The sequence below is a fragment of the Physeter macrocephalus genome, chromosome 8 (assembly GCF_002837175.3).
Source record: "Physeter macrocephalus isolate SW-GA chromosome 8, ASM283717v5, whole genome shotgun sequence".
NCBI classification, from domain to species: domain Eukaryota; kingdom Metazoa; phylum Chordata; class Mammalia; order Artiodactyla; family Physeteridae; genus Physeter; species Physeter macrocephalus.
In genome coordinates, this window is record NC_041221.1 from 28,024,642 (window position 1) to 28,037,653 (window position 13,012).

A 13,012-nucleotide genomic window follows, 5' to 3' on the forward strand; every position below is an offset into this window, starting at 1 on the left:
AAAAAAAAAAAAAAAAAAAAAAATTGCTCCTCTGTGACTTGATGACCACTATCTCCACAGAACCCAGGCAGTTTTGTTGGCTCAGTCATTCATAAACTGAGGTGAGATTTAATTTAATCATTATTGCATGTAATATTTATACATAGACAGACTTGCACTATTAAAGTAAGAGCCGATTAAAATCGTGGTGGAAAAGCTGACAGAAGATGTAATTCTCAACATGTTAGATTACTGTCTGGTTGCTCTCAATTTTTTTTCTCCTTTGTTTCTTGTTTCTTATAGAGTTTAGATAAGAGACTGTATCGTTAATGGATAGCCCTAAAACTGATGGAGGCGGGCATGGTTTTTATGGCATATATATCTGTATTTCATTGTAGGTGCTAGACTGGATTGAGAACCATGGAGAAGCGTTTCTGAGCAAACATACAGGTGTGGGGAAATCTCTCCATCGGGCCAGAGCTTTGCAGAAACGTCATGAAGATTTTGAAGAAGTAGCACAGGTAAAACAATGGTTTTTACTATTTTCTTCCATAAATACCTATGTGGTTGGTTTTGAATTACAGTTTTAACCCCATCTCTGTCGAGTTAGTTTTAATGACGTATGTTTGAAGGTGACTGAGAGATAATGCTCAGATTTCAGATGAAGCTGTCCTTGCCTGGGCAGAAAGGTGATTTAGACAGTTGACCCTTCTGTAAATGCAAAGTTCTTGAAACAGAAAAACGTCTTGGATATTTCTGCCATATTTATGGTACAAGTGCCTTTTGACTAGTTAGTAAAATTCCAGTTCGTAGTCAGGGGGTAGCCGTCCCTGAGTTTCTCTGAGATGGGCCAGCATTGCTTTGGTCCCTTTTCTATTTCTTTTAAAGTCGTGTGCTTCAGAAACAGGAGGCAGGGGTGTGCTATGTTAAGAGCATGAGATTTGTGGAGTTGGAATGTTGGCTGTAACGCTCACCAGCGGGGTGGCTTTGGAAAAGTCTCTTAACCTTTGTGAGGTTAACTTTTTTACCTGAAAAGCAGGCACAGTGAGGGCCGCCGGAGAGGAAGTAAGGTGTGTGTGATAGTGTCACGTATGGCATCTCGCCCAGGTCTTTCCCGCATTGGTGAACGTGCCTTTCATTTTGTCTTGTGTTTTGAAAGAAAGAGGAGTGAAGGAGGGAGAGATTACCCCGCCGTGATATGTATGTGGAAGCTATAGGAGCGAGGGTCAAAGTTGTTTTAAAAAGAAATCGTAGGATGAATCCAAACCGAGACACGTTACGGTAAAACGGAGGAACACCAAAGGCAGAGTCTCAACAACGAGAAGAGAGAAGTAACAAAATCGCAACCGTGAGAATGCCTCTTAGCTGACTTCTCACCAGCAACTGCGGATTCTGGAAGACAGTGGGATGGAGTCCTGAGGGAAAGGAGCTCTGAACCCGGAATTCCACACCCAGCGGAATCATTCAGCAGTGAGAATAAAATATAGACCACGACCAAGAGAGTTTAACCGTTCACTTACTTACAGGAGAACTGAAGTGTGTAGTTGAGTCAGAATAATGGAAGCACCCACTGTAATGTAAACTCCACAAGTGCAGGGATTTTGTGTTGTTCACTTCTCTGTCACTAGCGCCTAGAACAAGGCTGGCGTGGTGCAGCTAAGCATCCAGCAGTATTTGTTGAATGAGTTAATTTAATGAATGAAAAGGAAATATGAGAAGAAAGGCTTGAGGTCAATAACGAGCACAGAAATTGGTAAATATGTTCGTAAATCAAAGGATTAACCATTTAGACACAAGACAGTAGAACTGGGCGGTAGTTAAAAACAAGACGGAGCAAAGCCCCGGAGCACTTGAACACAGAAAGTGGAGAGGTGTCCTGAGGAGGATGGCAGGAGGTGTTGCTTATCTTAGGTTTGTAAAGACAGGGGTGCGTGTGAGCGTTTTTGAACGACTACTAAATGCAGGGATAGAAAGCACCGCTTCCCGTAAGTATAAGGAGAAAAGAAATACAGAGAACCAGATGAGTAAAAACTCAGGAAAATGGGTCTAGCGGAAGCAAAAGGAGAACAACAAAAATCATGTCGGAAATCAGAAAATAAGATGTAGCAATTTGTCCCAAAATAGCAGTAATTACAGTAAATGCAAAATAGATTATACTTGTTAAAAGAAAGGTTCTCTGATTGAATAGTTTTTAAAAAAATCATACTGTGTATTGTCTTCAAAGGGCAAACCTAAAACATAAATACCCAGGAATTTTGAAAGTATGTAAAGTGTTAGAAGAAGATCCACCAGGCAAATATTAAGCAAATGAAAACTGGTATAGGAATACTGGTATTAAGCAAATAGACTTGAAAGCATAAAAACATTATTAGAAATAAAGAGAGCCTTCAATTATAAAAGGAAGAGTATCAATATACATCTAATGATTTAGTCTCAAAATCTGTAACACCAAAATAAGCAGGAGTGGGCGCGTCCATGGGTTTTACATGACAGAGGGTTCAGTTGTACCCTCGGTTTGTCAGGAAACTGATGTGAGATAGAGTCATGAGATAAGAAAGCAAACTGCACTTCAGTCCTGTTCAGGGAAAATGCCTTTAAAAAGTTACCTCCTTTACACTGTAAAAGTCTCTGTATGTAAAGTTAAAGTGACAACCCAGCCTTCTGCATTCTTGATCTTAGAAGCGGGTTGGAAGAGGCTCTGTGTTCAGCAGGCTTGGCGCGCCGGGACGGTTCTCTGGATTTTTCTTCTCTGCGTTACGTGTGATGTCCCTACTTACGGTTGCTGGAAAATATTTTGCCTTCCTCTCGTAGCAGAAGAAATGTGGAACCAAGTGTTCCATCTCCCCTTGATTTTTCCCTAAAATAAGCTACTGCTGTAGCCATGTAGGTTTGAGGATGGATGTGAGATTTGGATCCTCTGAGCAAAGACTTCAGGCACCAAAGAATCTAAGAGGGGGACTGCAGACAGCCAAACCCAGAGGAGGCTCCTGCCCCAGGTAGCAAGTTCACCCACGACCGTGGGCTCGCTTCTAGCGTGACGGCGCTGGCCTGCCCGCCGAGTGTCCTCGTGTGCGTCCAGCACCTGTTGACCCCTCCCTCTAATTCCTGGGGTGCCTTCTGTGGCAACCCTCGCCCTATCTTTTCATGGTGATCTTCTTCAGATCTAAGATGCCAATCAAAGCCGTCAGCACAGGGGCTCAGGGGGCAGCAAGAGGGAGGCGCTTTCTGTGTAGGACACATTTGTGTCTTGAGGTTTCTAGGGCAAGCCCCAGAGCGGAGGGGGGACTGCCTTTACCCCGGTTCAGAGAAAGGCAGGGGCCTGTCAGCCCCCGCTGCTCCCCGGCCGAGTCTCACTGCTTTCTTATCATCTTTGGCACACTGACCCTGGGACTCTAAGGGGTACCTGACCCTCTTTTCCTTAAATTGAAAGTCCTTAAGCCCAAGTCTGAACTGTGCATGAAAAAACAAAGACCTTACCTGTAAACACCTTTTGCTCACTTTGCAAACATCTGCACCCAGTTTCCCCTCCCTCTGGTTTTCATATAATCACCAGTCGTGTGCCAGGGGTTCATTCTGCCAGGGCCTGGGGAGCCACGGGAGCCCAGCCTCCCCTGTCTGCGGGCCTCCCTCCTTTGCAAACCCTCCGGGGTGCAGGCTCTGAGCGCTCCGCCCTGGACCTGGCTGTGCGCTCATTTCCACCCCCTGCCGGGACCTGGCCCCTCACTTCTGGCCTCTTGGCCCAGCACCTCCAGCTTCTCCTTCTCTTAGTTCCTTTCCTTCTGGCATGAGATGTTTACAGGCCCTCCCGTCTCTTGGAGAATGTCGCTTGATGCTGGTGCATGTTTTAGATACCGTTGGTTCAGAGGGAGTGTTGAGCGCTCTACCTCCGCGTATCCCCTGGCGCCGGCCGGCCGGTTTCTGCGTCTCCGGCTGATAAAACTGGAGCCAGGAGGCACACAGGGATGTGCCGTTGCCCGGCGTGGGCGTTCAGCGGTCTGTCGTGGTTGGCTGTCAACGGGGACCAGCCCCTCGTGTATGATGAATCCCCTCCTCTCGCCTCAGGGTGAAAGTCTCTGATCCTCTCTGTCCACAGACACGCATCCAGCTCAGCGTGTGTCAGTGACAGGTCCCGGGTGGTCCCTGATGGGGCTCTGGAATCCGGTGCTCGCCGCCCGTGTACCTGCAGATACTGCACATCACAGACCCGCTTCAGGCTGGTTCTGAAAGGAGCGTGCCCTGCCTCAGAGTACACCGGGGGGCCACCCTGGACCCCTCTACGATAAGAACAGATTAAACGTAGTAAGCTGGGAGGGGGCTGTAGACCTGAAGAAATAGAGTGGGCTTCTCTCTCTAGCCCCGCCAGCTGGTTTAATAAAGATTCTTTGAGGGCTGTAAGAGGGAGGAGGGGAGCATTTTAAGCCAGGAGAGGTCTGTCCTGTGAAGCGGCTCCACAAGGAGCCGGGCTTTATTAAGACCACGTGCAGCAGATTTGGGCTAGACAGACAGTGGCCTGGGTATCGAGCCAAATTACGCTCTGTGTTTGTAGCTTCATTCATGGAAAGCTGTCTGCCTCTTCCCAGAGAAGAAGATGACATCAGTCTTGCTCTCGTGCAGGGGGCGAGGCCACTGGAGGGAATGCCTTCCCCACCTTTCCTTCTCCACCCTCGTGTCTTCAATTGCTTTCTGTCAAACAAAGTATAATACAAGTCCTATGGTAGAGGGAGATCTACGGTCACGCTTTAGATGTATGTATTTTTTGGACAGACTGGCCTTTGGAGGCACCTTAAAAATAGGAACAGAGGCATCTTTAGTGCTTAATAAAGAGCCTTTTCTCATTTTCTGAAACATACTCACAAAGGTAAAACACATTTTGGGTTTAGGGAAAAGAAATTTCTTTTTCATAGTTAAGTTTAAGGTGAATTAGTATGTGTCTTGGGGTGGTGTTTTGAACGGTTCTTTGTAAAATGAATTCTAAATTGTCTCTAGACAATCTTTAGTTTCACGATATTGAATTAGCAGTTTATTTAATGAATTTTTCTTAAAGTCAACTTTTTCAAAACATGACATGATAAAGTAACATGACAGAGATTCAGAAAGGAAGTGTCAAAAGTCTTATGGTTGAATTCATTTAAGACCTACTAAATATAGATTGTTCTGTAGAGCAGTTCTAGTGTTCTGAGAAGGGGGAACCCGAAAAGAGCCTCTTGTGTCCTTGGTGGCAGCGAGTTGTGCAGCCGGTGTGACTTCTGCATGCCCTCAACTTCGCTGCGAGGCCCCTGGTCTCAGGCTGTTTTCAGACACTGCTAGAGCCACATCAGGAAGCGTTGGACCATTTTTGCACACAGTTCGGCAGCCCCGAGAACCTCCTTGTGACTAATCTGAAGATCCATTCCTTCTTTATGTTGTACGGTGATTGTTGAGTAGATAGATCCTATCCAGTGACTCCATGCTAATGAATTTCTAGAGCGTGGCAGACGCAGCCACGTTGCATGTTCACACAGGAGCTTTAAAAAAGAAATTAACAATGCTTTCCACGTGAAGCTTTTTGCAAATGACTCTGGGAAAGGAAGGTGCTCTTTGACAGTCACCTGCTCTTCTACCTTCTAAATAATTGTCCAAGTTTAATGTCCCTTTTTAGATTTAAAAAGCTATGAGTACAGCAGCCAGGAAAGCTGAGAAAATTCTGGTTCAAGGAAGAAGCTGGTTTTGAGAGCACAGAAGATTTCTCTAATAGGAGTCAATACATCTCGGGCATAGCATCTTCCCATAGGTGCCTTCTCTCATGTCTGCTTGTCCCCTGGGATTCAAATCACCTTCCAAAGACATAAACATCTTGAAGTTGTTCTCCAGAAAGTCATTTCTGTCAGTAACTTTTTTTGTGTGCGATATAATTAACTTGTCTTCCAGGGTAAAGAAGTGTGGCATTCAGGAAAGCAGGAGACCTTGAACATTCATTCTGGATTTTCAGAAACTAATCAGGCCAATTCTCTAACCCCCCGGGGTCTCTCCTGAACTCATTCATCTTTTGCAGGGAGGATGCTCTGAGCACAGCACGTGGGCACTCTCGGCCCACCTGAAATTCAGGCGTGACATGCTGGTGTTTTCCTCCTTTCCTATCTTTCCTAAGATCAAGAAAACCCATCTTTTTTATTTTTTTTTTACCAGTTTCTAAATATGGCCTCTGGCCATCTTGCGTAAGACCCAGGCTGTAGCTGCTGTGGATTGTAGGGAGGAGAAGGTCTGATCCGCCTTTGAAAGGCTCTTGTGTTTCTTGAGACCTAGGACATTATGCAATTTTAATTTATTTCTCGAGAAAAAAGGAAACTCTTTGGGTGCACCCCGGCCTGGCCCTACGGTATCTCCTTCAGTCCTCGGCTGCAGGCGTTGGTACCCCCACCCCATGGACCAGGAACTGGGCCCCGGGGGAGATGCCCTGGGGACAGGGCAGTAGGTGGAAGAGGGGAGTCCAGTCTCTTCAGACTCAAAAACAGCCTCCTTTACCTGACACCTCCTCCCTGCTGTAAGTCTAAGATTGAGGGCCTCAACCTTCCCTTCTGAGAGGACCCCTGGCTGAGGCCGTTGTTTCGGGGACAGTCCCAGCTCTCCTGACTGCTGGCTGAGTTTTTGCACCTCTTTGTGTCCGTGTTCTGGCTTATAAAGTAGAAGTGAAATCATGTCCTCGTCACAGGGCTGCTTCGGGGCACAGAGCAAGTGCTCCAAAGCTAGCGTTTCTCATCTGTCTGTTTATGAACACGCGGAGATCCATTTCTTCCATGGCCGGAGGATCCAGGGTAGGTTCTGTGCACAGGGCGGCCTTGGCCTTGGGTTTCAGAGAGGCCGTGGGCTGACCCTAGCTCCACCAACACCCACTGCTGTGCCGAGGGAGAGCCACGGAGACCTTCCTACTGGCTCAGGGTCTTCAAGCGTACAATGAGAGCTGAGACGAAATGAGTGCTGCTTCGTGTCCCGGATCATTCAGAAACGCACTTCTTCCTTTGGGACGTTGATGGCAGTAACCGTCGTGAGCTGCTGGCGAAGAGGCGGAAAGCCTTCAGAATTGGCACGTGTCGGGAGGCTCCGTCACCTGCAGATCCACTTACTAAACTCGAGAGGGAAGCGGTTCGCGGCTGCAGTGACAATAGCTGCGAAAACAGGGCTCGGCTCTTAACAGATGTGTGCGCGCAGCGTCCAGCGTGCCGCGCCGCCTGCGCCGTCCAGCACCGGGGCGCCGTCGCGCCTCTGCTCAGAGCTGCAGAGCACGGTCCCGGGAGGCCCGCGGGGAAGCGCGGATCCCCGTGAAGCCACCGTCCTCAGGAGTGTCACCTCACTGTGCGGCCTCTGATGAGCGAGGCCTCTGGGGGCACCGTGTACGCAGAGCCTGCCCGGCAGGAACCTCGAGGCTGGTAGCTGCGCATTGCCAGGAGAGCTTTCTCTGTGCCCAGGGGCTGCGCTGAGGGGCCGGAGGCCCGCCTCCCCGGAGGGAAGGCCTAGGTCAGGGGTCCGCAAGCGGCACTGGTCTGCGGCCTGTTAGGAACGGGAGGCGGGCGGCAGGCGGGCGAGCGAAACTTCCTCTGCCGCCGCCATCACTCGCACGACCGCCTGGCCACCCTCCCTCCATCCCCCCCGCCCCGTCCGCGGAAAGAGCGTCTCCCACGAAACCGGTCCCCGGTGCCGCAAAGGTTGGGGACCGCTGGACTAGGTGACGGAATCTGTGGACAGTGCTCAGGACCTGTTCCCTAGGTGAAGGCTGTGTTTTAAACATCTGCTCTCTCTGTGTGTGTACATATATACTCACATACCGTTTTAATAAACTTTTTTAGACAACTTGTAGATGTGCACAAAAATGGTGAAGGTGATACGGAGAATTCTCAGACCCTGCACCCAGTTTCCCCTCTTATCAAAACTCACACTGTTCATGAGTATGGTACATTTGTTATCATTAATAAGCTAATGTTGATCTAATATCATACTAATAATGTATACTATTATACGAATGTAATACTGAACCGATACTGTTAGGATTAATAACTGATACTGATGAACTGCAGTCCGTACTTTGTTCAGGTTCCCTTCGTTTCTCCCCGTTCGGGGCCCCGTCCAGGATCCACGCTGCATGTGGTCGTGAGGCCTCCTGAGGCTCCTCTTGGCCCCGACATGTTCCGTTGCTCTTTTTGGTGTCATCGTCGATGGCTTCCTCATCCCTCCCTCACCGTTTCCGCATCGCTGTGATTCTCATTCATAGTTTAACCCCGAGGACGGGTGATCCTCTCCAGCCTGAGGCTGCGGGTCACCACGTCGGCGACACCCAGGTACTGACGCGACAGTCTTTCCGTCCTGTCCCTCGGAATCTCCCAGGTGGTTTGATAATCTGCGTGAAGGGCTTCTTGTCACAAAGTCACCGCTGGCAGGTTGCCAGACTGCCCCGCAGGGGATGTGGAGGCCCCGAGTCGCACAGGACGGAGAGTGGACTTTTCTGAAAAGTGCTTTTGTTGTTCCAGAGCTCTTTTGAAAAGGGCAGGTTCACTGTCTGCTCTGCGCAGGAATCAGGACAGCTTAGCTTCCCAGTGGGTCGCGGTGAATATATACAAAACCCTTTAACTGTGCTTTGAAGCTCTGCAGTCAGATTGGGAGTGACTGTGCTTTTTCAGTGATGCCACATAATTGATTTCAAAGACTATGTAAAGTGTGCACGTAGACATTTTCCGAGTCGGGCCGTGTCGGTCAGTCTTGCGGGGTTCTTTGACATCTCTCCCATCATTTCTAGGAGCTCTGAAGGATCCTTTGTTAATAGTGCAGAACGTTCTCGTGAGACTTGGATAGTACCCAGGAAGAAAAGTCCCCTGAAGATGGTTTTCCAGAGGGACAGGGAGACCGGGGTGACTGTCAGCCCTGCAGTGTGCGGAGCAGGGCTGCGTGAACCACCGTTGCGAGGGGTGAGCTGAACAATACACTGGGCTGTTGAAAGCCCGGGCCCCTGAATCAGACCTGGATGCGTCCCGCTTCTCCACCTGCCAGCCTTGGCCTCTGAGTCCTGAGATTGCCCTCCTGGCCCCGGTCTCTGACCTGTGAAAGGGGCTGTGGTTAGGATCAGACAGCTCAGCGCGGGGGAGGCCCTGAGACCCACGCCCAGTAAGTGCTCGTGCCAGGGGCACGCTTGGAGCAGGGAGCCGTCAGCCTGTGCTGGTGCCGAAGAGCAGACCGCCCTCCAGCTGGTCCTCGTTGTCACGTTTAGATCCTCTGCCGACACTGTACCCGCTTAGAGCCTGCCCGGGATGGCCCGCTCCACCCCGCCCCCCCCCGCCCCCCTGACGCTCGGGCCCCGCGTGCTCTGTAAGCGTGCGTCTGCATCGTTTTTGAGATCACCGCGTACTTGTCACGCTGAACGTTACTCTGTTGTAAAATTTCTCTAAACTTGCAGAAAAGTTGGAAATACAGCACAGAAACCTACCCCCCACGCTAAACCGTTGACTTGAGTGTGTGTCTCCTGCCAAAGAGGACATTCTGCTAACAGCCGTGATACCGCCATCAAAATCAGGAAGTGAACGCTGACACATGACTGCCTTCTAACCCTCAGACCACGATGTCCTTTGTAGCTAACGGATCCAGTGTAGAACCACCTGTGACGTCCGGTCGTCACATCTCTTAGCGTCCTTCAGCCTAGAGTCGCTCCTTGGTCCTTCCTTAACTTCTGTGACGTGACATTTTGGAAAATCTGAGGCCCGTTATTTTGGAGAATGCCCCTCCCTTTGGGTTTGTTTGGTGCTTCCTCGTGGTTGTACTGTGGTTATACGTCTTCGCCAGGTGTATCCGGGAGGGCTGCCGTGTCCTCCTAACTCCATGCCTTCGAGGGTTGCACAGTTTAATCTGTCCTGTTACCTGTGGTGTCCACTTTGATCCCTGGGTTAAGGTGGTGTCTGCCAGATGTCCCCGTTATAAAGTGAGTCGTTCCCCCTTTGTAATTAGCAAGTACTTCGTGGGGAGGTACTTTGAAATTCTGTGACTGTGCTGTCCATCACCCAGTTTTACTTTTTGTGTCAGTCGGGACCCCTGGTTTCCTATTGAGTGGGTGGGTTATCCTCCATCGCTGTCACCGTTTCCTCTGACGCTCAGATTGTCCCTCGTTTGGCTAGCACGCGTCTCCTCGTGCTGGCTTCTCTCGCCTGTCCACGTTGTTCTTGGGCTTCTCCTTGCTTTGGGGCACGGTAAGATGTCGCAGGCTCATCTTGTACTTTGTCTCACCCCAACCCTGGAATCCGCCATTTCTCCTCGGAGCCCTGGTTCCCTCCAGAGCAGAATGGTGCTTACAAGTGGAGATCTGGGTACTACCATGCTTAGTGCTGCTGGGCCATCGCTGTCCCCAGGCCCTCTGGGTGGATGGGGGGCGGGGGAGGGACATGAGGGTACGTGCACATTTACACACGTGTCTCTAGAAAACCGTGAACTTACATGGATCCTCCAACTCCAGTCCAGTGCTGCAGAGTTGACTCAAGTGTTCTCCTTCTTCATATGTGTAACTCCCTTCTCCAAAATGAGGAACCCGCCTCTCATCATCCTTGATGCCTTGGCTTAGTAGGTTAATACCCCTGGAGGTCACCAGTCTCCACCTGGCAGGCTTCCCACTGCAGGGGCACCCCGTGCCCCACCAGCCTCGGACTCCCCACAGGGGCGCCCTCCGCCCACCTGGGGCCACCCCCCGTCTCACCCATGAGGTGCCGACCCTGCTCGGCTGTGGGACTGAAATGCTGGGGGAGGAGAAGGACGAAGGGCTCAGCCAGCGTCTCGCGGGGAGCCGCATGCCTCTTCTGGGCTTCTCGGGGCCCTGAATTCTGTTCTTTCCTGCACTGAGGTCCCCCACCTGGCTGGACTAGCTCCCCATCCCCCTGGGCAGCCCTCTCCCTAGCAGGTCCCTCGAACACTGTCGGGTCTCTAACAGACCTGTTGATTTGAGGAAGCCATCTGCAGCCTCGTTTTTCAAGAATTAAAACAGAGTAATTTTCAGGGTATTTTAGACACCCATTGACACTCAACTCTCAGCTCTTTAAAACTCTGGCTACTTTATAGCCGTCGTAGTTATTATTTCCTTTTTCTGTAAAAACCGTATCCCCCGAAGTAGAGAAAAGATAAACACAGAATTACTGATAAGTAGAAACATGTGAAAAGAGGCAGCAGCTTATGTTTGTTTGCACCGTAACTTTTTCACTTGATCTTGGGGAATTATCCTAAAGCGGTATATCATACTGAAAGACACAAAACTGGAACTCTGCACTCTGTCATAAAACCAGGAGAAAAAGTGAAGTAGGCATTTGTGGCTACGTGCTGTCTTCTGTCTGCGCGGCAGCAAAAGGCCCAAAGGCCTTTATGAGTCACGAGACAGCCAGCAGCTGCCTACGGACACCCCATCACTGCCTCAGACGGAAGGGCTTTGCCGTGAGGTTCAGAGTTTAACAACCTCACACGAGAATGGGAAAGGCTGCTCATGGAGATGTTCTGAACTCCTAAAATCATCTCTTCCCCTCCTCTTTTTTCTGTTTGATTTACAGAAAGGAACATCACACGCTGACTCTGTTCCAGTGTATTATGGCTCCCAGCCTGGCCAGTTTGTCTTTTATTCACCTTCTGTGTCTCTGAATGTTCTCTTGTGCAGAACACATACACCAATGCGGATAAATTACTAGAAGCAGCAGAACAGCTGGCTCAGACTGGGGAATGTGACCCGGAAGAGATCTATCAGGCCGCCCATCAGCTCGAGGACCGGATACAAGATTTTGTTCGGCGAGTCGAGCAGCGGAAGATCCTCCTGGACATGTCGGTGTCCTTTCACACCCACGTGAAAGAGGTGAGGCATCCGGAGGCAGAGACGGAGCCCCGTCTGGAAGGGCCTTTGGACTCCGGGGGAGGAATGTGGATGGGCGTGACGTGAGAACGTGGACCAGAGGTGGCCGTTTGCGCCTGTGGGGACGGGGCTGGCCTCCTTGCTGGCCGTCCTTGCCACACGGGCACACGCGTGCCATTGCAGGGGGTGGCGTCTGCCAGGAGCAGACCTGTGAGGCAGGGCGTGGCTGGGAGCTGTGGACCAGGAGGGGAGCGGGGAAGACAGGAGCTGAAGGGGGTCCTTGGCGAGAGGCAGGGCACCGCCATTGTAGCAGAAATGGACGACCTGCCTTTTGGGCTCAGAGCTGTGGGACCTCCTTTCTGCCTGTTAGCCTGTCATGTGGCTGAGGTCCTGGCTGCCTTCTGATTTTATCAGGCTGTGAGGCTGCTCTCAGATACTCGCAGAAGTGCATTTTACATAATGTTGAATTTAAACGTAGCAAAGCCAGCATGGCCTTAATAATATTCACGTTACTGTCCTAGGTATGCTGTTCTGATAAACTTGTCTCAGGATAAGAGGTGATGTGTTATTTGGTAAATGGAAAACACGTTGGTATTAGTTATACCTTGCATGTATGTTATTCTTGTGAAAATAGTCCAATATAAAATAAAAATTTAAAAAAAAGAAAATCTTAGAAAGTTACAATTGAAGAAACTATTACGTAGCGTTTGAGATAGAAGGATTTATAATAAAAACTACAGTTTTCGGTAGGACTACAAATTAAGATGTCAATTTACTACATCTTATCTCTAAGGTGAAAAAAATTCTCCACAGCTCTTTATAAGTTGGAAATGAGGGGCCCTTTTAGGTAATTTGAGATTGAGTACGTGAAGGCTGTAGTAACAGGCTAGGAAGAAGGATCTGGGGGGACTAAGCCTATGAGAGGCACTTGGAAGGGGCAAGGCCCGGCTTGCCTTGGTTAAAGGCATCCAAGATCAGGAGCCAATGAAACTGTTTAAAGGAAAAGAACTCCACTGCCGGGTCCGGGATCTCGGGCATGCAGTCCTCCACCAGGCCGTTTGTTTGACTTGACTGTTTGACTTCAGGACAGCCGTCCTCACTTCCAGCTCAGACTTCGTGAGCCCAGGAAGACAGTGTAGGGGGCATATTTGGCGAATGGCTGGCACCCTGAGCAGCCCTTTCTGCAAAGCGGCTGGTGCT

The 13,012-nt window shown here is 49.9% G+C and overlaps 1 protein-coding gene across 3 annotated transcripts in view; it reads left to right on the forward strand.

Annotated features, from left to right (window-relative positions):
- TRIO (trio Rho guanine nucleotide exchange factor) overlaps positions 1-13,012 on the forward strand; it is a 375,721-nt gene that overhangs the window by 205,830 nt on the left and 156,879 nt on the right. For all 3 annotated transcript variants that reach the window (XM_028492812.1, XM_055086510.1, XM_055086511.1), the window contains exons 10-11: positions 378-500; positions 11,624-11,815. In XM_028492812.1, coding sequence (XP_028348613.1) covers positions 378-500; positions 11,624-11,815 — 315 coding nt within the window. The remainder of the gene's footprint in view (positions 1-377; positions 501-11,623; positions 11,816-13,012) is intronic.